Here is a 24,647-nt window from a genome sequence, read left to right on the forward strand (position 1 = left end):
AACATGCTGAGTATTGCAAATCAATTTTTGTCTTCTTAAGTTTACTTTCCTTTTATTTACAGGGAATTTTTATTTATTTACTTTTATTTACAGGGGAATTTTTATTTATTTACTTTTATTTACAGGGAATTTTTATTTATTTACTTTTATTTACAGGGAATTTTTATTTATTTACTTTTATTTACAGGGTATTTTTATTTATTTACTTTTATTTGCAGGGAATTTTTATTTATTTACTTTTATTTACAGGGGAATTTTTATTTATTTACTTTTATTTACAGGGAATTTTTATTTATTTAATTTTATTTACAGGGGAATTTTATTTATTTACTTTTATTTACAGGGAATTTTTATTTATTTATTTACTTTTATTTACAGGGGATTTTTATCTATTTACTTTTATTTACAGGGAATTTTTATTTATTTACTTTTATTTACAGGGGATTTTTTATTTATTTACTTTTATTTACAGGGAATTTTTATTTATTTACTTTTATTTACAGCGGATTTTTATTTATTTACTTTTATTTACAGGGAATTTTTATTTATTTACTTTTATTTACAGGGGAATTTTTGTGAATGCATTGGTTTAATTCTTTGAATTATTTTTGTTTGCACTTGACAGTACATGACATCAATTGTCCATTTGTTCACCACATGACTCAAATAATTAAAAGGACAGTTTATTTAAAAATTAAAACTTCATGATTCACACACATGCGATTTTAAACAACTTTCCAATTTACTTCTATTATTTAGTTTGCTTTGTTTACTTGGTATCCTTTATTGAAGAGTAAACCTATATATGTACTTAGGAATGTGCATGTGTCTTTAGCAGAGTATGGAAGCAATGTTTGCAACTATGTAAAATATTGCTATTAACATTGTTGCAAACACTGCTATAGATATATAAAGACGTGCACTCCCTTGAGATCACAAGTATATGAAAAGATACCAAGAGAACTAAGAAACATTAATAATAGAAGGTCACTGCAAATGTGTTTAAAATGTCATGCTCTTTCCAATCCAGTTTAATTTTAACTTTACTGTTCCTTTATTATAAAAAGTGAAAAATATAGAGCTATTCGAAACATATTTATAAATTTGAACAGAAAAATTACAAAAGTAAATAAAATGAAATTTAAAAAATATATATAACCATAAATATGCAATGCAAAATAAATCAAAATAAGTAAACAAATAATAAAATATGTTGTCCTCACAACTATGTCATTGTTTATTGCAAAACATCTTGGTTGCAGACCCAACAAGTTAGAAATGTTTTTAATACAGGTATCCAGGCGCATGTTAAAATCTAATCACCTGTTTATTTAATTGGAAGAATGTTTGATGTTCTATGGAATACATATGATGTGCTGTCCTAAATGTATTTATAAATTTGAGATGAAAAAAATCCAACGCGTTTCTCCCCATGGGAAAAAAAAAACCTACGCGTTTCTCCCTATGGCTCTAAGTAGGAATTCACTTTGCTTGAATTTCACCAAGAAGTACAAATTATTTCCTACAATATTAAAGCACATTCCTATTTACAAAGTCTTTACATAACTGTAATTTTATTACTATTTTGGTATTATTATTTTTTTTTTATTATTCATAGTTTTGGGAAATAATACAACTATTGGGGACTCGCAGGACCCCTTCACGAAGATAAAATTCAATAAAGTGTCAGACCCTCTGGTCCTACAAAACATACTCCGTACATTGAAAATTAATACAAACTGTTTTCAACATGTGTGAAGTTGGAGTGTAAAATATGCTATGTAGTGATAGAGAATCAATGGTTATACAGTAGAGCACTTCAACATATATGTAATTAAAATGGGAAGGGGAAGGGGAAGGGAAAAAAAGAGCCCTTTTTTATTGCTTTGTATATGCTGAGACTATGAAAGGGACAACTCACACAGATGAACTGATCAAAACAAGAAAATGTTTAAAAACATGAAATGAAATACAAGAAAGCATGCAAAATTATTTTAAAGGGATATCTAACACAATATTTAATTCCCAATAAAGGGCCAAATTACAAGTTGTGTGCTAATGCTAGCTCAGGATGTGGTAAGCAGTATTGCAGACTGTGCAAATATTAGAGAGCAACTTGATATTACAAGTAGAGATATGCATTAGTTTATGGACAAATGCACATTCATCATAAAAATCTATTTTTTGTTTCATTTTAACAAAATTAAAATCTGAATGAATGCACCAACAAAATTAAAAAGAAAAAAAAAATGTATTCATTCATTTTCTTTCTATATATTTTTTAAGCTGTTAATACTTACCTTAGTGTACTCTCCATGCACATTAAAGGGACATTAAATACTTTAAGATGGTAATATAAAATGATCAATTATTTATATATATATATATATATATATATATATATATAAACTCTACAATATACTTTAATTATTTATTTTGTCCCCCTTTCCTGTAATTCCATTCTAAAATTGTGTTTATTTCAGTTCCTGTTAGAGATGGAAGTGCAGAACACTGTTATATTCCACACAGCGATTGAATGCACACTCCACAGCAGAGAAGGTAACCTAAGTTACAAATGGCAGCTCCCAATGTTTTATAGGCATTTAAATGTTACACTTATTTGTAAATGTTTAATGAAAATTAAATTTTTAAAACTAAACAAAAACTGAATAGTGCAGCCAATAAATATTCAGGGATACAAATTTCCCTAAATATTCAGAATTAAAAAAAAAATTTCATCCAAAAAAATAAAATAATTCCTGAACATATCTAATTACAAGTTATTGGTAAATTAGATTTATCAGAGAAGGTTTAGTGTGGCTGACATTGCTCTAGCTCACATATTAATTAATTTCAATGGATATCGCAACCTCATTAAATACAAGTTGAACGTTACGGATTGTGCTCCAAAGCCAAAATAGTGCTAGAAGAATTAGCTTGACCTGAGATCTAAAGTAATGTGTAAAGGTTAAAAAATGTTTTATAAAAACACATGTAAAACACATTAAAATAAAGCATTACACTTGAAAAGTTTATATTTATATATAAAAATGTTTTAAAAGAGTTGAAAAGGAATATGGCATATGGCAAGGTGTTTGCTTGGGAAGGGCTCCAATGTGTGTGAGTATATATATATATATATATATATATATATATATATATATATATATATATATAAAGAACAATGTAGAAGAAGGGCACTCTCAGGGTTTGTATAGAGACAAATATTTTCTTTATTCCTAGAACATTAATACATGGTCGACGTTTCGGCCCTCAGTTCTGTTATACCGCAGGTATATTGATGATTTGTTGGTCATATGGGGGGGCTCAGAAACTGAACTTACAGCTTGGATACAACATCTGAACACGGCAGAAGAATCCATCACCCTAAAAAGCGAATATGATTTCCAGAAAATCCAGTTTTTGGATCTATGTATATACAAGTGCGATGATGACCAAGGTTGCCTTTTACGGACAACTCTTTACTCAAAACCGACGGATCAAAACACCCTCCTCTTAAACAGTAGTTACCATCCCACACAACTGAAACGTGGTATTATCAAATCACAGTTTATGAGAGTATTACGTAACACGTCAGAACCTGACCAGAGGGAAATCCAGGTGGAATCCATGAGGCATAGGTTCCTCGAACGGGGTTACAGTCGCAAGATGATATCTGACATCCTGACAGAAGTTGGCGGTCACGAACAATCTAACCTGTTGCAGAGAAAACCAGAGTCTGAGCCGGCAGAGACAAAGCCCTCCATTAACTTTATCACCAGTTACACACCAGCCACTAGACTGGTCACGGGTGTCATTAGGGCTAACTGGCATCTGATTAACAAGGATCGCACACTACCATTTGTTAATACCCCACCTCCTAGAGTGGTTCACAAAAGTGGCTCCAGTTTAAAAACACTGCTTATGCACACTGACCAATGGCGCAGAAATAGAACCTGGCTGGCTCCAACTAAGACCGGCTGCTACAAGTGTGGCAGCTGTGTCACGTGTAATTCACTCATCACTGGCCAAAGATTCCATCATCCTGGATCAACAAAAACATATACAATTAGGCACAGACTCACATGCACATCCCAGTACGTTGTGTATCTGTTATCATGTCCATGTGGTCTCTACTACATCGGAAAGACCAGCACCACATTTAGGGAAAGACTGGCCAACCATAAAAGTGCCTTACGGGCCGCATTCAAGGATGGCAAAGCAGATCAACCTGTGCCCAGGCATTTTCTGGAACATAAGCATCCCATCGCCACTCTTTGTGCCATGTTGATCGACACAGTGGCACCTCTGAAGAGAGGTGGTGATCGCAACCAGGAACTACTAAAATGCGAAGCCAGATGGATATATAGATTAAATACTTTGAGCCCAAATGGTCTTAATGCTCACCTGGACTTTTCTGTATTTTTTGAGCTATAAATGCCTGCTTGTATCTTTGTTTTTGTTTTTTCCTCCTTTTCTCATTAGGTCACCAATTCCGTGATGTAAGAAGTCCTTCCAACATCTCCATCCCATATGTGGCCCATGGCTCATTTGATTTATATTCTATATTTATAGTCTCCCTGTATTTTCCGTATTTTTTAGGGTTGCTTTCTGTTCACTCTATTTCGTCTAATTAGACGATTTATCCTATGTTTTCTGTCTTTCTGTTGATGTACTTGTGTATCTTTGGTGCTTGAGCTGTATATCACCATTACATTCATTTCATATATTATCAATTGCTGGCGTACTTATCTTTGGTGCTCCAATTAGGGGTTCTCCTATGTATGTTTTAAGTAGTCTTGCAGCCTGCTCGTGCAGTTGTCACTGTTTCTCTCAATTGGGAGGCACTCTCCCTGGTTGTATATGTATATAGATTTCATTTGTTGCTTGACTTCTCGTATTTGATTACTTGTTTTCAGTGTATGTTTTGCGCCTAGGATCTTCTATGGCCCCCTTTAACACCTTCTACAGTGACGGTCTCACATCATATATGTATTGTAACCTCTTGGGCTTTCACACCTAAGTTTAGTTGTGTGGCCCTTTGCTCTAGATCATTTTTTGTTTATTATTGACACCGCATATGATTGCTGTGTATCTGTGTGGCTATGTGCGCCCTTCTAAGTTATACAGCTCGCTGTGGGTTAAAGCCCTGCATCTATACTTGACATAATTGTGGTTTCTGACTGACCCATGTTAGCTGCGGCACCCTTGCAGCGCTATTTCTCTATGTCCTTCTTGGACATACACATATCCAGTGCTCTGATATGGGTAGGTGAATTCTCTTTTTTAACGGTGGATCTATTTGTGCCTGTTTGGCGTGTGTTGGGGTGGATATGGTGTTATATTATAATTCACTTATAGGATTGCTTTCCATACCATCTGCCTTTGTATGTGGATTGTGTGTTTTCTTCTCTAGCAGTGCTCCGTTCCCCTGCAGTATGTATTATTAGGTGTTTCTTTCAGGGTAAACAATGGATTGGTTGCCATAGTTACGGGAGGTGTTGGCTGCTTTCACCCTATCAGGGACTGATTGCCTTTAGGGCTTCCCCTATTTAAGGCGGCTTCCGGTAGCCACCCTCATTTGCTTTTTTGGATCTACGACTACTGCCACTCGGCAGTTTAAAGGTACGGTAAACGCTGTTTTTAGTTCATTTCCTTTGATCTATAAGGCTCTGACTTGTGTTATTGCTGTACTCACATTAGCGTGACTGGTTTTTCATATTGCTATGGGCTTTTAGTATGTTTCATATACCTTGGAGCTAAATGCAGTTTGGTGTTGTTTATATAGTGATTCCCCTACAATTGCTGAACTCCCTTGCTTGTTTTTACTGTTTCACCTTGGGGCCCTAATATGCGTGATTAGTCTATACTGTTATCCACAATATTGCTTTGGCTATGTTCTGCCGTTAAGTGTTCTCACACACCATTTTTACATTTCTAATAAGCTCTATGCCCTGCTATTATCTGTTTTAGGTGTCTTGCTAATCACACTGCAGGCGATCCACACGTTGTCCATTGTTTTGATTTATGCATCTCTTTGGGTTATATGTTTGATGGTAACTTTATTTATGTGTTTATGTCAATTTGTACTCTTCTTACTTTTTCTTAGTCCTCATCTGGGACTTATTTTATGGCTATGGCTTAATTTATCTAGTATCGCTTCAAACTTTCTCACTTGAGCCTGCTGAGTGGGTAATAACGCACTGCTTGGAGATTGATAGAGATACATAGTAATTTTCTGTGCGTGACATTTCTTTTTCTTTCTTTTTTTATGGATTTTGGTTTACGTTATTATTGATGCCGTCTGTATACCATAACATCATTTTGTTTTGCCTTGTTGCCCACGGATTGGCATTCTTATCTCATAGTTGTTCTTTGATATCCTTTGTTGAAGGTTGTTAGATCTCAGACAGCACAGTCTATTTAGATGTTGTTATTCGTGTTTGCTGCACTGTACCATATTATCTATATCTGCCTTGGCCCCTTTATCCTGCATGTTCTTTGTTTTTTTTGGGTATCCTTTGTTGAAGGTTGGATTATTCCCTTTACAGACTGTATAGTCTGTTTTTAATTGTATTGGTGATGGTGATATAGGTAGTGTGTGTCTTGTTGCGTGTTGTCTCTATCATTCCATGTTTCTAGTATCTGTTTATATGTTTGTCTTTCAGATAATACCTGTCCTGATGAAGGCCCAACTGAGGGCCGAAACGTCGACCATGTATTAATGTTCTAGGAATAAAGAAAATATTTGTCTCTATACAAACCCTGAGAGTGCCCTTCTTCTACATTGTTCTTTAACTATCTCTTATAAGGATTGCACCCAGGTTGTGGTTGCTCCACCTGGTTGGAGTGCTGGGCTATACGCTATTTTGACTTTTGAGATATATATATATATATATATATATATATATATACTGTATATATATTTCCAAATAAGTAAATAATATTATACAGAAACATTAGAATATTCTAAAAAGGGACTTGAACTTAATTGAAATAATTGAGGATCGTCCGAACATAATTTTCAGAAGAGCTCCTAATTAAAAAGGTAAATTGACAAGGTTATTTGAAAGATAAGAATAAAAGTTTAACCTGGCTTATTAATACCCCACCAGGAGTCTATAAATGCAGATTATATTGAAACAAGGTTGTGCTTTGTTTCAATCTTTTTTCTTTTAAAGAATTATTACATTTAAAGACCAAGCAGAATAAAGAGAAAGTTGCCTTTTACCAAGGGCTGTTTGATGATTGCATTATTACAATGTAATATTGATTTGTGCACTTGTGATTTTTTCACATTATTTATTTGTATTAACTTTTATTACTTTGTGTAACTTTTTACAAGGTGTGATATATATATATTATTTTATAATAGAATTAATGTAACAAAATGGAAGCTGAGAGACCAGTATGGGCATTTACCTAATACAAGGGGTGCAGGAAATGGACATGAGCTGAGGTGTCATTTGGGCAAATGACTGTAGGAGGCTACTAAGCAAACAGTATGATTGAGGTGATATATAGGGATATAATTAACAGGAGCTGCAATACTCATATGCCCAGTTGCCCACATGGGATCTGAAGTCATATGTGAGCATAAGACTGACATGACTGGCAGGCTAATATTATCTGACCTAGAACCTAAGCCTACCTAATGTTTTCCCTGAATCTCCCGGTCATTGTCCAGTATTGAGGACAGTGGAAGACAGTTGGTGAATGTATATAAATGTTTCAAATTGGTAATTCTTAAGCAAGATATCTATCCAAGTCTACATGGACACATAGATCCAGAAACATATGCATTGGTTTAACAAAGTAAGGACAAAAATTATTAAGTTATGAGGGAGTAGTTGGACAAGATTAAAGCACAGGCCATACCCCAGCCTATTCTCTGATGAAATATATATTCACAGATATATTATTTGCAGAACAGAGGTAAATATCATTTGCAGGCCATATCATATTGTAATGATTAATACAATTTACTTTTTTTTTTTTTTTTACAAATTATCATTTAAATACATATATTCTGTACCACACTATTGATTTTAAATTTTTCCTACCAATGTTATAAATAAATAAATACATCTGCAATTCAGCACTTCAATGCAAAATATTTGCATGCAAAATAAATGCTTTAAAATAAAATATTAATTGTTTTGCAGTCCAAGGACATACCCATCGAAAAGCATCTTGATTTAGTTTATTTTATTTAAATTACAATCAGCTAGATTACAAGTTTTGAGCGCTATAGGGAAAGTAACGAACGCAACAAAAGTGGTGTTATTTAATCTCCTATAGCGCTGCCATTACAAGTTTTTCAAAACCCGGCTTGTGCGGGCAATATGGAGATTTTGAGCTCCATACCGCACCAAAAACAAGCAGTGTTTTGACGTGCACGCTTTCCCCATAGACATCAATGGGGAGAGTTGGCTAAAAAAAAAACTTGTTTTCCTGCGATAGCGGAAACAAAAGCTCCGTAACGAAGCCCCATTGTTGTCTATTGGGGAAAAAAAACTAATGCTTAAACCTAACACCCTAACATAAACCCCACGTCTAAACACCCCTAATCTGCTGCCCCCAACATCGCTGATGCCTGCCTACAGTTATTAACCCCAATCTGCTGCTCCTGATATCCCCACCACCTAAATAAAATTATTAACCCCTAATCTGCCGCTCCCGATATCCCCGCCACCTAAATAAAATTATTAACCCCTAATCTGCCGCTCCCGATATCACCGCCACTATACTACATGTATTAACCCATATTCCACCGCACCCCAACATCGCTGCCACTATACTAAAGTTATTAACCCCTTATCTGCCGCACCCCAACATCGCCACCACTATATTAAAGTTATTAACCCCTATTCCGCAGCTCCCCAACATTGCCACAACTAAATAAAATTATTAACCACTAAACCTCTGGCCTCCCATATTCCTAACACTAAATAAACCTATTAACCCCTAAACCACCAGCTCCCCACCTCGCAACAACCTAAATTACACTATATTAACCCCTAAACCTAACGTAACCCTAACACCCCCTAACTTTAAAATAATTAAAATAGATCTAAATTAAATTTACAATTATTAACTAATTAATACCTAGTTAAAACTAAATACTTACCTGTGAAATAAAACCTAAGCTAGCTACAATATAACTAATAGTTATATTGTAGCTAGCTTAGGTTTTATTTTTATTTCACAGGTAAGTTTGTATTTATTTTAACTAGATAGACTAGTTAGAAAATAGTATATTTCGTTGTGGGGGGATTTCGGTTTAGGGGTTAATAGTTAATAGGTTTATTAAAGTGGCTTGTGGTTTAGGGCTTATTAACTTTAGTATAGCGGGGACGATGTGGGCGGATGGCAGATTAGGGGTTAATAATATTTAAATAGTGTTTGCGATGCACGAGGGTGGCAGTTTAGGGGTTAATACGTTTATAATAGTGGTGACAATGTCGGGAAGCGGCAGAATAGGGGTTAATAAACATTTTTAGTGGTGACGATGTCGGGAGCGGCAGATTAGGAGTTAATAAATGTATTATAGTGTTTGTGATGCGGGAGGGCCTCGGTTTAGGGGTTAATAGGTAGTTTATGGGTATTTAGTGTACTTTTTAACACTTTAGTTATGAGTTTTATGTTATAGCTTTGTAGCGTAAAACTCATAACTACTGACTTTAAATGGCATTACAGATCTTGTCGTTTTAGAGTGTAACGCTCGCTTTTTAGCCTGACCACAGTGTGGGACTGATGTTGCGTTACAGGCTAAAAGGCTTGCGTTACACCTATACCGACAAGACTTGTAATGGCTGCGGTGCTGTTTTAAAATTGAAATGACCATATTTTCAGCATTAAAAAAAGGCGAACGCACAAACTTATAATCTAGCTGAATGTTAGGGATGAATATAAATGAGCTCTTGCTCTGATCAAACAGCTAATGCGTAGAATGTTGCAGGGTCCTGTTTCTAAATCCTACAGCTCTAGATGTAATGACCCCCACACACACCAACAATTTTCTGAGTTAAACAACAGGAAAATTAGACAAAATAAATAATGTGTTAATCATTTTATGGGGGACTAAATTTTGGGTTTAATGTCCCTTCAATTGTTTTTGTTTCCTTTATACTTACGTGGGAATTAAAGCATGTTTTAATACCAAAAATAAGTAAGCATGCATTGAAAATGAATTAAATCTGCCTAATTTTATCAAAATAAGCTCCGTTAAAACACTTGACAATAATCACTCAATATGAAAACCTAAATTCATTTTGAATTCTAAAATGTTATATATATATTTATTTTAAGCAGACCACTTGTATGAGAGTGAGACACTAAACATGCCAAGTGAGATAAGCAAAAGGTGGCTCTCTGTCTTTTAGCTTCTGCTTCCCAGTTGCCAAGATTTGAAAAAAAGGATGTGTCTAAAAAAGATAATAAATGACATTGCTGAGAGAGGAGATGTCAATATGATGCATTAAAGCAACTTTTCTTTCCATATTACTATGACCATAACATTTCATAACTTCCAATTGGCTGTCATCACTAACAGAAAGAAATGTATTACAGCCCTGAGACACCAAACTACTCTTATTATCCTACAACTTATTTTGATGCTCAGGGTCACAGACATTGAGAGACAGTGTAAAAAGCCCATAACAATTATTTTAGATGGATAAAAAACTCAATCAAGTAAAATATGACAGGTTGTACTTGGTAAAATCTGAGAAACATCTGTCACCTTATATAGCACAAAATATATATATATATTTGGTAATTAATCATTTCACTATACAATACATGTTCTTTTCCAAGACAAAAAATGAATTAAAAAATATTAAGCTTTTGACGTCATGTATATATATAAAAATGTCTTTGTTGTGGATTGGCTTCTAAACCTTTTTGGTATACAGTATATGCACTATATATGGGCACAGTTAGGATCTCAGTTGTTTAGAATTAAAGGGATAGTCTAGTCAAAATTAAACTTTCAGATAGAGCATGCAATTTTAAACAACTTTCTAATTTAGGCCTATTATAATTTTTTCTTTGTTCTCTTGCTATCTTTATTTGAATGTAAGCTTAAGAGCCAGATCATTTTTTGTTCAGCACCTGAGTAGCACTTGCTGATTGGTGGCTACATTTAGATGCCAATCATAAAGCGCTACCCAGGTGCTGAACCAAAAATGGGCCGGCTCCTATACTCTACATTCTTGCTTTTTCAAATAAAGATAACAAGAGAATGAAGACAAATTGATAATAGGAGTAAATTAGAACGTTGCTTAAAATGGCATGCTCTATCTGAATCATGAAAGTTTAAATTAAAATAGGTAATGGTTGAAGAAAGTGATAATTGATATTTATGTCACTGACTGCAAAAATAGTTTAGTTAATCATTGAAACTTTCTTCAGCAAACTTTTTAGTACTTGTCTTAAACTCTTCCTACTCTGTTACACACCTACATAAAGGGTCTAATTAATTAGAGTTACATGTTTTGTTTTATATTTGTGTCTGTTTAATTGACAGCAAGCACTAATTTGCTTTATTTCACTTTTACATTAAATAGGTTTCTCTGCTTTTTCTTAAAGGACATAAAGCTTGGTTTATTGGTTAAGTAAGTGGTATGATATTTTTGGCTAACAAATTAGCAAATTACTAATGTGCATTGTTAGGCTTAAAGTGACACTAAACACAAATATTTTCTATAATGATTCAGATAGAGCATGCTATTTTAAGAAACTTTCTAATTTACTTCTATTATCAATTTTTCTTCATTCTGTCGGTATCTTTATTTGAAAAAGCAAGAATGTAAGCATACATATATAGGTAGCTATTTCTGATTGGTGTCAAAATGTAGCCACCAATCTGCAAGCGCTACTCAGATTCTGAACCAAAAATGGGTTGGCTCTTAAGCTTACATTCAAATAAAGATAGCAAGAGAACAAAGAAAAATTGATAATAGGACTAAATTTGAAAGTTGCTTAAAATTGCACCCTGGATAGAGCTTTCTGATTGGTGGCTACATTGAGCCACCAATCAGCAAGCGCTATCCAGGTACTGAACAAAAAAATGGGCTGGCTCCTAACCTTACATTCTTACATAGCAAGAGAATGAAGAAAAATTGATAATAGGAGTAAATTAGAAAATTGCTTAAATCTGCATGCTCTATCTGAACCATGAAAGAAAAAAAAAATGGGTTTAGTATCCCTTTAACCAAGAAAGGCCATTCAAAACAGAGCAAATGCAGGGGGCATATTTTGGCCTAACCCAACAAGGAACTTGTCTAGGGCAGCAAATTTTGCGGGGTAGCACTTTTTGAGTCACACTGCACTACACATGCACACTGTACTACACATGCACACTACACACACACCATCACCATATACACACAGACATAAACATACACATACAAACACACATGCACTTTAACATGAACATTTATTTTACAAATGCCATAGGGAAAAAAGTCTTGTTACAGGAGAGGGGGGCAGCAGAATTTTGGGTGCCTAGGGCAGCATAAATCCTAAATATGCCAATGGGCAAATGTATTTAAGAGCTGCAAAATTTAAAAAGTTAAAAAGTCCTGAAGAAACAAACTATATTAACTGTATTACATAAATAATTAAAACAATAGTCTTATTAACATTTTTAGCTCTTTAATGCTTTAATACAGAAACACTTGTGTCTTTGCTTGCTATATATGTGTGAAATTAGCTGACATGGTGTCATCAGTAGTAATTAAAACACTGAATGCTTAATATAATATTAATAGAAATATGAATTGCATATATTATAGAGTAGAAGTATAATCCATGAAAACGGATTGAAACATAATAAGTAGTTTAATTTGCAGAAACGCCTCATGCCATTTGGGATGCAAACCAAAATAATTGTAGGTTTAACCATTTGTTATCTAGATTTTAATTTTAATTAAAAATAGTTGTTTACAGAAAGGAACAGTAATTTTGCAAAATAAATACGATTATAGTGTCCTTTCACTTGCCTTACTAAGCCATAAATACCTGGGCAATTTAGATTTTTTTTTTTTTAAATCTTTCCATATATTTGTATTAAAATGTCTTAATTTACAGTTATTGTACTCCAAAATCTGCATTTTGTCAGGTGATAATATTGTACCATAGAGTAAAGAAGTGTATGTTCCAAAATATGCACATGAGTGACAGTCAAATTTATTCTGAATGTATACAAATAAACTGTATTACTTTTTTTTTTTTTTTATCAAAATATAAACTTTTATTTAGAAAATATTAAAATAAATGCAAAGTACAAGTTACACTGCTAAAGATGTTCCCAAAAGAGTAAAATCCCATAAAGTGTGTTTTTTGGTTCAATTTAAAAGTCCTGGGATTCAGCAGCTTTAGGTTCTTGTGTGGATCCTTTAAAGGTTTTCTTTGGTAGAAGCTGGGCATGGATGTTTGGCAAGACACCCCCATCAGCAATAGTGATGCCATCAAATAGCTTAGCCAGTTCCTCATCATTCTTGACTGCCAGCTGGATGTGCCTGGGTAAAATCCTGGATTTCTTGTTGTCTCTGGCAGCATTTCCTGCCAGCTCTAAGACCTCTGCACAGAGATATTCCAGAGTAGCTGCCAGGTAGATAGCAGATCCAGACCCAATCCGCTCTGCATAGTTTCCCTTCTTCAGGAACCTGTGGATACGGCCAACTGGGAACTGGAGGCCTGCCTTAGCAGATTTGGATGTCTTGCCAGCTGCAGGCTTGGTGACCTTCTTTCCACGACCAGACATGTTAGCAGTCTCTACCTGAAATTTCCACTCTTCTCTGCTGTTCAAAAACCCCAGCATCAAACTGTATTACTTTTATCCAAGACGCTCCAGGAGTATGAAAAAGTTAAAAATAAATTCTTTAAATTTGAACTCAAGACAAGGTTTTAGAAAAACATGTGCAAAAGCCTATTAGGCCTTAGATCGATAACCATCTAAATAATGGAAGATAAGCAATGGAATAGTGTCTTGAATAAAATGTAAAAAATACTAGTTTACATTAAGACAGTACTAGGATTCTTACGATCCTGGGGAAGATGTGAGCCTGATGTAGGCTATCATTACCATCAGAGAACTAATACCCTGAGACAATATAACTCTGCCCATAACAATAACCAATATTATTTATCCAATAGGACCTATCATGGGTCAGGGCATAGACATAGATCTTCAGGTGATCATTTCCAAACCAGGGACCCACAAAATCCTAATAGAATACCTATAGTGCATGAATCAAATCAGGTTTTCAGCACTAATTCCAAGTCCGACAATAGGCTGACCAATGGCAAAAGCTATTCTGAAAATAACAGAGCATCTAATCCTGATTCAGGGCCACTGAACACTAATAGGAATCACGCACAGTCTTTTTTAGAGTCAGGTCCACGCCAAAAATCGTGGAAGCAGAAAACTATATCCAGTTACCTAGAACCTGTAGTAACTCTGACAAACTCCCAAAAAGGAAAAAGGCCATACGGCCAAGAGGATGAAGAGGACGGCGAACAGCCATCAAAAAGGTCAGAATACAGACACTAAATAAAGGGATTTTTAATTAATCCTCACGCATCCTAACAGATGATGAGGTAAGGGTATTGGGTGAAGGACTTTCCTTCAGCCCGACTAATAGCCACAGTATGTTTTCCCTATTTGTAGATTGAAATCGGGTTACCTGAAAATTATCAATGCAAAAGTTTTTTGCAGAAAAACACCTTAAAGATAATACAACTTTCCCAATTTTGACTAATAATATGGATAGTAGACTCAATAACACTGAGGTTCCAATATTTGAACCAGATTCCCTGGTTGAACAGCTCTGTGAGGGCTACATCCATACCAATTTTAGAAATAAATCTAATTTTGAACCCAGATTGACCAACAATGCACACATTGAAATTTTTAAACAGCTAGTTAGTGAAGATTTTGATCGGATTCCAAAAGATAATAGGCATATTAGAGACAATTTGTATCCTAATGAGAAGAAAGCCCTAAAAAGTCTAAGAGGAGATAGGTCTCTTGTCATTAGACAAGCTGACAAGGGTGGGGGTTAGTACTCCAGAATTTAGAGGATTATTTACTAGAAGCAAGAACAATAATTCCTGATACATCCTACTATATCCGTTTGGAGTGCGACCCGACCTCCCAATATAAGGCGACTCTACAAAGTCTTGTGGTCGATGCTTTTAATGAAGGAATTATTCTAAAAAAAAGAGAAGGAATTTCTGGTCCCAGATGAACCTAATTTGGCTTTTTTTTATCATTTGCCAAAGGTTCACAAAAATCCTAGTTGCCCCCCAGGCCATCCTATTATAGCTGGCATAGGTAGTCTCACTGACAACGTATCCTCATATGTTGATAGCTTTTTGCAAAAATATGTTTTGGGGCTTGAATCATATATTCGTGACTCTTCGGATTTGATTAAAAATTGGAGTGTCTGGATGCCACTGCTGACCTATTATGGATCACCTGCGACGTTCAGGCTCTCTATTCAAATATACCTCATGAGTTGGGTATTCAAGCTATTTTCTTTTATCTTGAACAAGACCAATATTTACCTATTAACCAATGTGATTTTCTGTTGTCACTAATTGCTTTTATTTTGAGACATAATTATTTTATGTTTCAGGACAAATTCTTTTTACAGATCAGGGGGACGGCCATGGGCACCAGGTTCGCCCCAAGTTATGCCAATTTATTTATGGGACGCTTTGAACAAGATTATGTTCACGACCCTGTATATGGGGTGAACCTGGTGTTCTATGGCCACAATATCGACAATCTGATTTTTGTTTGGAGGGGTGACCTCTTATCTGCTAATCTTTTTATAGACCATCTTAATAGGAATGATAGGGGCCTCATTTTCACTAGTACAATAGACCCTGAATCTGTGGTCTTTCTGGACTTGAAGCTTGAATTTTCAAAGGGTAGGGTAGCTAGTATTACACATTTTAAAACAGTGGACTGTAATAGTTACCTTGATTTTACTAGTAACCCCTATCTTCCATGGAAGCGTAATGTACCGTATGGTCAATTCAAGCGGGTGTGCCGCAACTGTACCACATTGGCGGATTACAAAAATCAATTTTTAATTCTTAAAGAGAGGTTTATCGAGAAAACATATCCTCTACACATTATCAATAATGGCTACATGAGAGCAAGATCGGACGATAGTGATGGATACTTCCAGAACCATCCCAAAAAAGACAATACAACATATAGGTGTCCACTCTTTATTACTCAATATAACTCTAATCACCAACAAATAAGAAATATAATTTCCAAATATTATTATTATTATTATTATTATTATTATTATCATTTATTTGTATAGTTCCGCCAAATTCCATAGCGCTGGGTACAATGATAGGGGTATACAACGACAAAGATTTGTGATACAATACAAAACATATAAAGACTAAACAAATCTAGCACAGGAGGAAGAGGGCCCTGCTCCGGAGAGCTCACAGTCTATAGGTTTAGGGTGCAGAGACATAAGGTTGGGGTAGCTTGTTACATCAGTTGTATTTGCAGCAGTGAGTCACGCAGTTCATGTACATGTATTAGCTTGGTTCGGATGCGGGATGGAGGAGAGATGGTAAGCCTCTCTGAATAGGTGGGTTTTCAAGGATCTTCTGAAGCTATACAAGGTTGGAGACAGTCTGATGGAGCGGGTAGAGAGTTCCAGAGGACAGGAGCAGCACGTGTGAAGTCTTGGAGGCGGGAGTGGGATGTAGAGATAACAAGAGTGTAGAGACGTAGGTCAGAGGTTGATCAAAGAGGACGGGATGGGGAGTATTTCACGATGAGAGAGGAAATATAGCTGGGAGTTAGACTGTTGAGTGCTTTGTAGGTTAGGGCTAATACTTTAAATTGTATTCTGGAGTGTATGGGGAGCCAGTGTAGAGACTGGCAGAGCGGGGCAGCTGATGTAGATCGTCGACTTAGGTGGATGAGTCTAGCAGAAGCATTCATAATAGATTGGAGGGAGGAGAGGCGGTGTTTTGGAAGGCCATTTAAGAGTAGATTGCAAATATTGGAGTATCCTTACAAAGGATCCTATTTTAGGTAGAGAAATTGGATCTAAACCTAAGATTGTTTATAAGAAGGCCCCTAACTTCTGGCACCTAGTAAAGTTGTTAAACATCAACAGATAAAGGTTCCACTAGAGATTAGATCTAGATCACAATCTCATGTTGCCTTCAAATGTAGATACAAGAGATGTAAGCTGTGTGTTCATATCACACATGGAGTCAAAACTTTTAAATCAAATGTCACCGGTCGTAAATATTCTATAATCGGTCACGTCTCTTGTGCATCTCAGTACGTTGTGTACCTGTTATCTTGCATTTGTGGGCTTCAATATGTTGGGTGCACTTGCAGAAGGTTCAGTATTAGATGCTCAGAACATGCATGTAATATTACCAACAATTATAAGACACATAGTGTCCCCAGACACTGTAATTTGGCACATAATGACAACGCAGATTGCCTCTCTATTACACCTATAGAATATATCCCCAAGTCTCACTTATACAATCTCTTGTTTAGGTTAAGACAGAGAGAGACTTACTGGATTCATGTACTCCAAAGTTCACACCCATTAGGCCTTAATCTTAATATTGACTTGGCCGCCTTCAGTTAATTTATTGGGATCTAGGTTGTCTCTTTATAGTCGTGGGCTGATTGTCATCATACTTTGTATTTATGCGACTATTTTGGACAGATTGGAGACCTAGGTCACCTGTATCTATTATATGTTCGTACTGGTTATCACGTTTTCTGAGTTCTTTGATCAACAGAGTTAAACCTCTGTAGGTATTCCATAACTGTTAGTTATGTTATTAGATTAAATCCTAGAACATAGATTTTGTATCTAGCTATCTATTTTTCTTGTGCCATTGTAGCTGTGGAATAAAGCTGATTGGTTACTTTATCTGACTTTAGTACTGTTCACGAGTTCCCCTCAGAGAGTTCACTTAACAGTTTAACTTTGGCTATCGAAGTCGAGCTGGTCTCATTCTATTTAATTTTGTGTTGTTTTTATTTTTTATATAATATTAATAGTTTTTACTGCATGTATCACTCTTCTTTGATTCTTTAGAGTTAACATGTTATTGATTTATTTTAAGCTTTTATCAATTCCGTTTTGTGTATTTATGAAATATTTATACTGATTTTTGATGTATTGTGATGTCACTAATTTCACCAATGCATTATGTATACATTTATCTATTCATGTTAATATACATTCTACATATATATTTTATGTATTAGCATGTTCCATTTCGTTCATGGTGTCATTTTATACACATTATCTTTATCCTGAATCCATTTGCCCTGAGAAGGTATAGGACTGGGTTACATATGCTATGACGTATGATACAATAGTGGGTGTGTAATAATACCATGAGCGGATTGGCTAAGAGGTCTTATATATTGAGCAAGTAGTTAATTTTATAACTTATAGCCTGATGAAACAGCAATTTTATATGCTGAGAAACGCATTGCTGTTATTTTAGTGTGTTTAATAAAATTCACACTTTTTATTATTACTACTTGCTCCATTCTTTCACTGGTCTGATTGCGGACCCACCTGAGCATGTGTAATCTAGGCGTGCCCACCTATACCACAATTTGGTTGGCTGTAAGCCTATGATCCCCTGACACTCTGTGAGCATGCACGTTGGCGCCTGGGCATCGCACCTGAGTCTTTCGGGCGACTCTTTAGTCCCATACTGCTTGTATAGGCACTCCGGTTGTGCCGCCTCACTTGTGAGTAGCTTTTTGGAGGGGGGCTTTGACCCACAGGCCACCTTGTTCCTACTTTATTAACCTAGGTTGCGCCTTTTGTATTTTCATTTACTATAGTTTACATTAATTATTCTTTAAGCTAGTAAAACGTTCTGCAGCAGGAATTTAGGACAAGTATTTTAACTTTACAATAGTGTTAAGATAGAGTAACAATAAGTTATGAAATTAATATCACGCTCAATGATGTTTGACATTTGGCTGCTTTATCTCAATTACTCAAACAATATATTTTCTATTGATGTCTTACTGTGAGCCATAAATAATTAAATAATATGTTATTTTTTATTATTGTTATTAGTAGTAGTAGTAGTAATAATAATAATAAAAATAATAAAATAATAATATTAATATAATTTAACATCCAAACTTCTCATCTTCTCATTTAAAATGTAAATTGAAATTTATTTTTGTATTGACATTTATAATATTTTAAAATTGAATTAGCTTAGACAAATATACTGTTAGCAATTTAACAGCATTGTAAATAGTAATTACTTAAAGGGCCACTAAACCCCAAATCTTTCTTTCATGATTCAGATAGAGAATAAAAATTTAAACATTACAATTTACTTCCATTATTTATTTTGCTTCATTTTTTAAATATCCTTAGTTGACAAAAAGCAATGCACATGGTGAGCCAATCACACGAGGCTTCTATGTGCAGCAACCAATCAGCAGCTAGTGAGCATATCTAGATATGCTTTTAATCAAAGAATATCAAGAGAATAAAACAAATTAGATAATATAAGTAAATTAGAAATATGTTTAAAATTGCATTCTCTTTCTAAATCATAAAAGAAAAAATGTGGGTGACATTTCCCTTTAATTCCGTCACTACTATATTGTGTGTTAAAACAAAATAATCCAATTCTAAATTTAGTCCCCAGAAACACAAATATGAATACTGTAAAATTGTATTGTCCCATATAATTGCAACTTTGGTCAAGAGACATTTAGGCCTAGATTTAGAGTTCGGCGGTAGCCGTCAAAACCAGCGTTAGAGGCTCCTAACGCTGGTTTTGGCCGCCCGCTGGTATTTGGAGTCAGTGATTAAAGGGTCTAACGCTCACTTTACAGCCGCGACTTTTCCATACCGCAGATCCCCCTACGCCATTTGCGTAGCCTATCTTTTCAATGGGATCTTTCTAACGCTGGTATTTAGAGTCGTTTCTGCAGTGAGCGTTAGAGCTCTAACGACAAGATTCCAGCCGCCTGAAAATAGCAGGAGTTAAGAGCTTTCTGGCTAACGCCGGTTTATAAAGCTCTTAACTACTGTACCCTAAAGTACACTAACACCCATAAACTACCTATGTACCCCTAAACCGAGGTCCCCCCACATCGCCGCCACTCGATTAAAAATTTTAACCCCTAATCTTCCGACCGCCACCTACGTTATACTTATGTACCCCTAATCTGCTGCCCCTAACCCCGCCGACCCCTATATTACATTTATTAACCCCTAATCTGCCCCCCACAACATCGCCGCCAGCTACTTAAAATAATTAACCCCTAATCTTCCGACCGCAAAGCGCCGCCACCTACGTTATCCCTATGTACCCCTAATCTGCTACCCCTAACACCACCGACCCCTATATTATATTTATTATCCCCTAATCTGCCCCCCTCAATGTCGCCGACACCTGCCTACACTTATTAACCCCTAATCTGCCGAGCGGACCGCACCGCTACTATAATAAAGTTATTAACCCCTAACCCGCCTCACTAACCCTATCATAAATAGTATTAACCCCTAATCTGCCCTCCCTAACATCGCCGACACCTACCTTCAATTATTAACCCCTAATCTTCCGATCGGAGCTCACCGCTATTCTAATAAATGTATTAACCCCTAAAGCTAAGTCTAACCCTAACACTAACACCCCCCTAACTTAAATATAATTTTAATCTAACGAAATAAATTAACTCTTATTAAATAAATTAATCCTATTTAAAGCTAAATACTTACCTGTAAAATAAATCCTAATATAGCTACAATATAAATTATAATTATATTATAGCTATTTTAGGATTAATATTTATTTTACAGGCAACTTGGTATTTATTTTAACTAGGTACAATAGCTATTAAATAGTTAAGAACTATTTAATAGTTACCTAGTTAAAATAATAACAAATTTACCTGTAAAATAAATCCTAACCTAAGATATAATTAAACCTAACACTACCCTATCAATAAAATAATTAAATAAACTACCTACAATTACCTACAATTAACCTAACACTACACTATCAATAAATAAATTAAACACAATTGCTACAAATAAATACAATTAAATAAACTAGCTAAAGTACAAAAAATAAAAAAGAACTAAGTTACAGAAAATAAAAAAATATTTACAAACATAAGAAAAATATTACAACAATTTTAAACTAATTACACCTACTCTAAGCCCCCTAATAAAATAACAAAGCCCCCCAAAATAATAAATTCCCTACCCTATTCTAAATTAAAAAAGTTACAAGCTCTTTTACCTTACCAGCCCTGAACAGGGCCCTTTGCGGGGCATGCCCCAAGAAGTTCAGCTCTTTTGCCTGTAAAAGAAAACATACAATACCCCCCCCCCCAACATTACAACCCACCACCCACATACCCCTAATCTAACCCAAACCACCCTTAAATAAACCTAACACTAAGCCCCTGAAGATCTTCCTACCTTGTCTTCACCATACCAGGTTCACCGATCCGTCCTGGCTCCGATATCTTCATCCAACCCAAGCGGGGGCTAGACATCCACTGAAGAAGTCCAGAAGAGGGTCCAAAGTCTTCCTCCTATCCGGCAAGAAGAGGACATCCGGACCGGCAAACATCTTCTCCAAGCGGCATCTTCGATCTTCTTCCATCCGGTGCGGAGCGGGTCCATCTTGAAGCAGGCGACGCGGATCCATCCTCTTCTTCCGATGTCTCCCGACGAATGACGGTTCCTTTAAGGGACGTCATCCAAGATGGCGTCCCTCGAATTCCGATTGGCTGATAGGATTCTATCAGCCAATCGGAATTAAGGTAGGAATTTTCTGATTGGCTGATGGAATCAGCCAATCAGAATCTAGTTCAATCCGATTGGCCGATCCAATCAGCCAATCAGATTGAGCTCGCATTCTATTGGCTGATCGGAACAGCCAATAGAATGCGAGCTCAATCTGATTGGCTGATTGGATCAGCCAATCGGATTGAACTTGATTCTGATTGGCTGATTCCATCAGCCAATCAGAAAATTCCTACCTTAATTCCGATTGGCTGATAGAATCCTATCAGCCAATCGGAATTCGAGGGACGCCATCTTGGATGACGTCCCTTAAAGGAACCGTCATTCGTCGGGAGACATCGGAAGAAGAGGATGGATCCGCGTCGCCTGCTTCAAGATGGACCCGCTCCGCACCGGATGGAAGAAGATAGAAGATGCCGCTTGGAGAAGATGTTTGCCGGTCCGGATGTCCTCTTCTTGCCGGATAGGAGGAAGACTTTGGACCCTCTTCTGGACTTCTTCAGTGGATGTCTAGCCCCCGCTTGGGTTGGATGAAGATATCGGAGCCAGGACGGATCGGTGAACCTGGTATGGTGAAGACAAGGTAGGAAGATCTTCAGGGGCTTAGTGTTAGGTTTATTTAAGGGTGGTTTGGGTTAGATTAGGGGTATGTGGGTGGTGGGTTGTAATGTTGGGGGGGGGGGTATTGTATGTTTTCTTTTACAGGCAAAAGAGCTGAACTTCTTGGGGCATGCCCCGCAAAGGGCCCTGTTCAGGGCTGGTAAGGTAAAAGAGCTTGTAACTTTTTTAATTTAGAATAGGGTAGGGAATTTATTATTTTGGGGGGCTTTGTTATTTTATTAGGGGGCTTAGAGTAGGTGTAATTAGTTTAAAATTGTTGTAATATTTTTCTTATGTTTGTAAATATTTTTTTATTTTCTGTAACTTAGTTCTTTTTTATTTTTTGTACTTTAGCTAGTTTATTTAATTGTATTTATTTGTAGCAATTGTGTTTAATTTATTTATTGATAGTGTAGTGTTAGGTTAATTGTAGGTAGTTTATTTAATTATTTTATTGATAGGGTAGTGTTAGGTTTAATTATATCTTAGGTTAGGATTTATTTTACAGGTAAATTTGTTATTATTTTAACTAGGTAACTATTAAATAGTTCTTAACTATTTAATAGCTATTGTACCTAGTTAAAATAAATACCAAGTTGCCTGTAAAATAAATATTAATCCTAAAATAGCTATAATATAATTATAATTTATATTGTAGCTATATTAGGATTTATTTTACAGGTAAGTATTTAGCTTTAAATAGGATTAATTTATTTAATAAGAGTTAATTTATTTCGTTAGATTAAAATTATATTTAAGTTAGGGGGGTGTTAGTGTTAGGGTTAGACTTAGCTTTAGGGGTTAATACATTTATTAGAATAGCGGTGAGCTCCGATCGGAAGATTAGGGGTTAATAATTGAAGGTAGGTGTCGGCGATGTTAGGGAGGGCAGATTAGGGGTTAATACTATTTATGATAGGGTTAGTGAGACGGATTAGGGGTTAATAACTTTATTATAGTAGCGCTCAGGTCCGCTCGGCAGATTAGGGGTTAATAAGTGTAGGCAGGTGTCGGCGACGTTGTGGGGGGCAGATTAGGGGTTAATAAATATAACATAGGGGTCGGCGATGTTAGGGCAGCAGATTAGGGGTACATAGGGATAACGTAGGTTGCGGCGGTTTACGGAGCGGAAGATTAGGGGTTAAAACTGTAATGCAGGGGTCAGCGATAGCGGGGGCGGCAGATTAGGGGTTAATAAGTGTAAGGTTAGGGGTGTTTAGACTCGGGGTACATGTTAGGGTGTTAGGTGCAGACGTAGGAAGTGTTTCCCCATAGGAAACAATGGGGCTGCGTTAGGAGCTGAACGCTGCTTTTTTGCAGGTGTTAGGTTTTTTTTCAGCTCAAACAGCCCCATTGTTTCCTATGGGAGAATCGTGCACGAGCACGTTTTTGAGGCCGGCCGCGTCCGTAAGCAACTCTGGTATCGAGAGTTGCATTTGCGGTAAAAATGCCCTACGCTCCTTTTTTGGAGCCTAACGCAGCATTTGTTTTAACTCTCGATACCAGAGTTAAATTTATGGTGCGGCCAGAAAAAAGCCCGCGGAGCGTTAACAGCCCTTTTACCGCCGAACTCTAAATCTAGGCCTTAATTTTTAGTGGTTTTAACAACACCTTGCCTAGGGTAAAAAAAAAAAACATAAAAAATTATCAGAAGGCACATCAATTACAGGAGTAAAACTGCAATCATTAAAGGGGCATGCTACTCAAACATTCACTGTACCATTTAAAAGAAAGTATTTCCAAATGTATTACAGTGATTTGTTGTTGTTGGGAAACAGATATTCTAGTACTAAATATATTCCAACTTTATCAGTCAATCAGTGCTAGTGTTGTGGGCCTTAGTGGTACACAGTAATGCACTTACTTTTAGGTTCACTTCAAATTTAAACAGATTTTTACATAAAAGTTTTCACAAGCTAAACATATTTTAACATATACAATTGCCGCCCTTTCATATACATGTCCCTTTAACCATACTATTCCAAAACTATGGTACTTAAATAATAGGTACTGCATTTCTTTGTAAAATAAAATATGAAAACAGCTGGGCTGAGGTGTAGGGGAAAAATCCTGACTACACCGCTAAAACACTCGAACAAAAACCATGGTCAGTCACTTTCATTCTAACCAGGAAGACAACCTTATTTTACAACTGAAAACATTTATATAAACCTTTTTGCAAGTATGTTGCGGTTGTAATTATTATTTTTT

General features: G+C 35.8%; 2 protein-coding genes across 2 annotated transcripts in view; both read right to left on the reverse strand.

Annotated features, from left to right (window-relative positions):
• Window positions 1-24,647, reverse strand: part of LOC128657721 (ADP-ribose glycohydrolase MACROD2) — a 1,711,614-nt gene that overhangs the window by 746,537 nt on the left and 940,430 nt on the right. The gene's annotated exons all lie outside the window — the stretch shown is intronic.
• Window positions 13,358-13,771, reverse strand: LOC128657722 (histone H2A, sperm-like). Its single transcript, XM_053712125.1, has one exon. The coding sequence runs from the start codon at window positions 13,769-13,771 to the stop codon at window positions 13,358-13,360; it is 414 nt and encodes a 137-aa protein (XP_053568100.1).

The sequence above is a fragment of the Bombina bombina genome, chromosome 4 (assembly GCF_027579735.1).
Source record: "Bombina bombina isolate aBomBom1 chromosome 4, aBomBom1.pri, whole genome shotgun sequence".
In the NCBI taxonomy this organism is placed as follows: Eukaryota; Metazoa; Chordata; class Amphibia; order Anura; family Bombinatoridae; genus Bombina; species Bombina bombina.

What these genes read in the sequence shown, in the direction of transcription:
- LOC128657722 (XM_053712125.1), bottom strand. Translation starts at nt 13,771, where the DNA reads ATGTCTGGTCGTGGAAAGAAGGTCACCAAGCCTGCAGCTGGCAAGACA.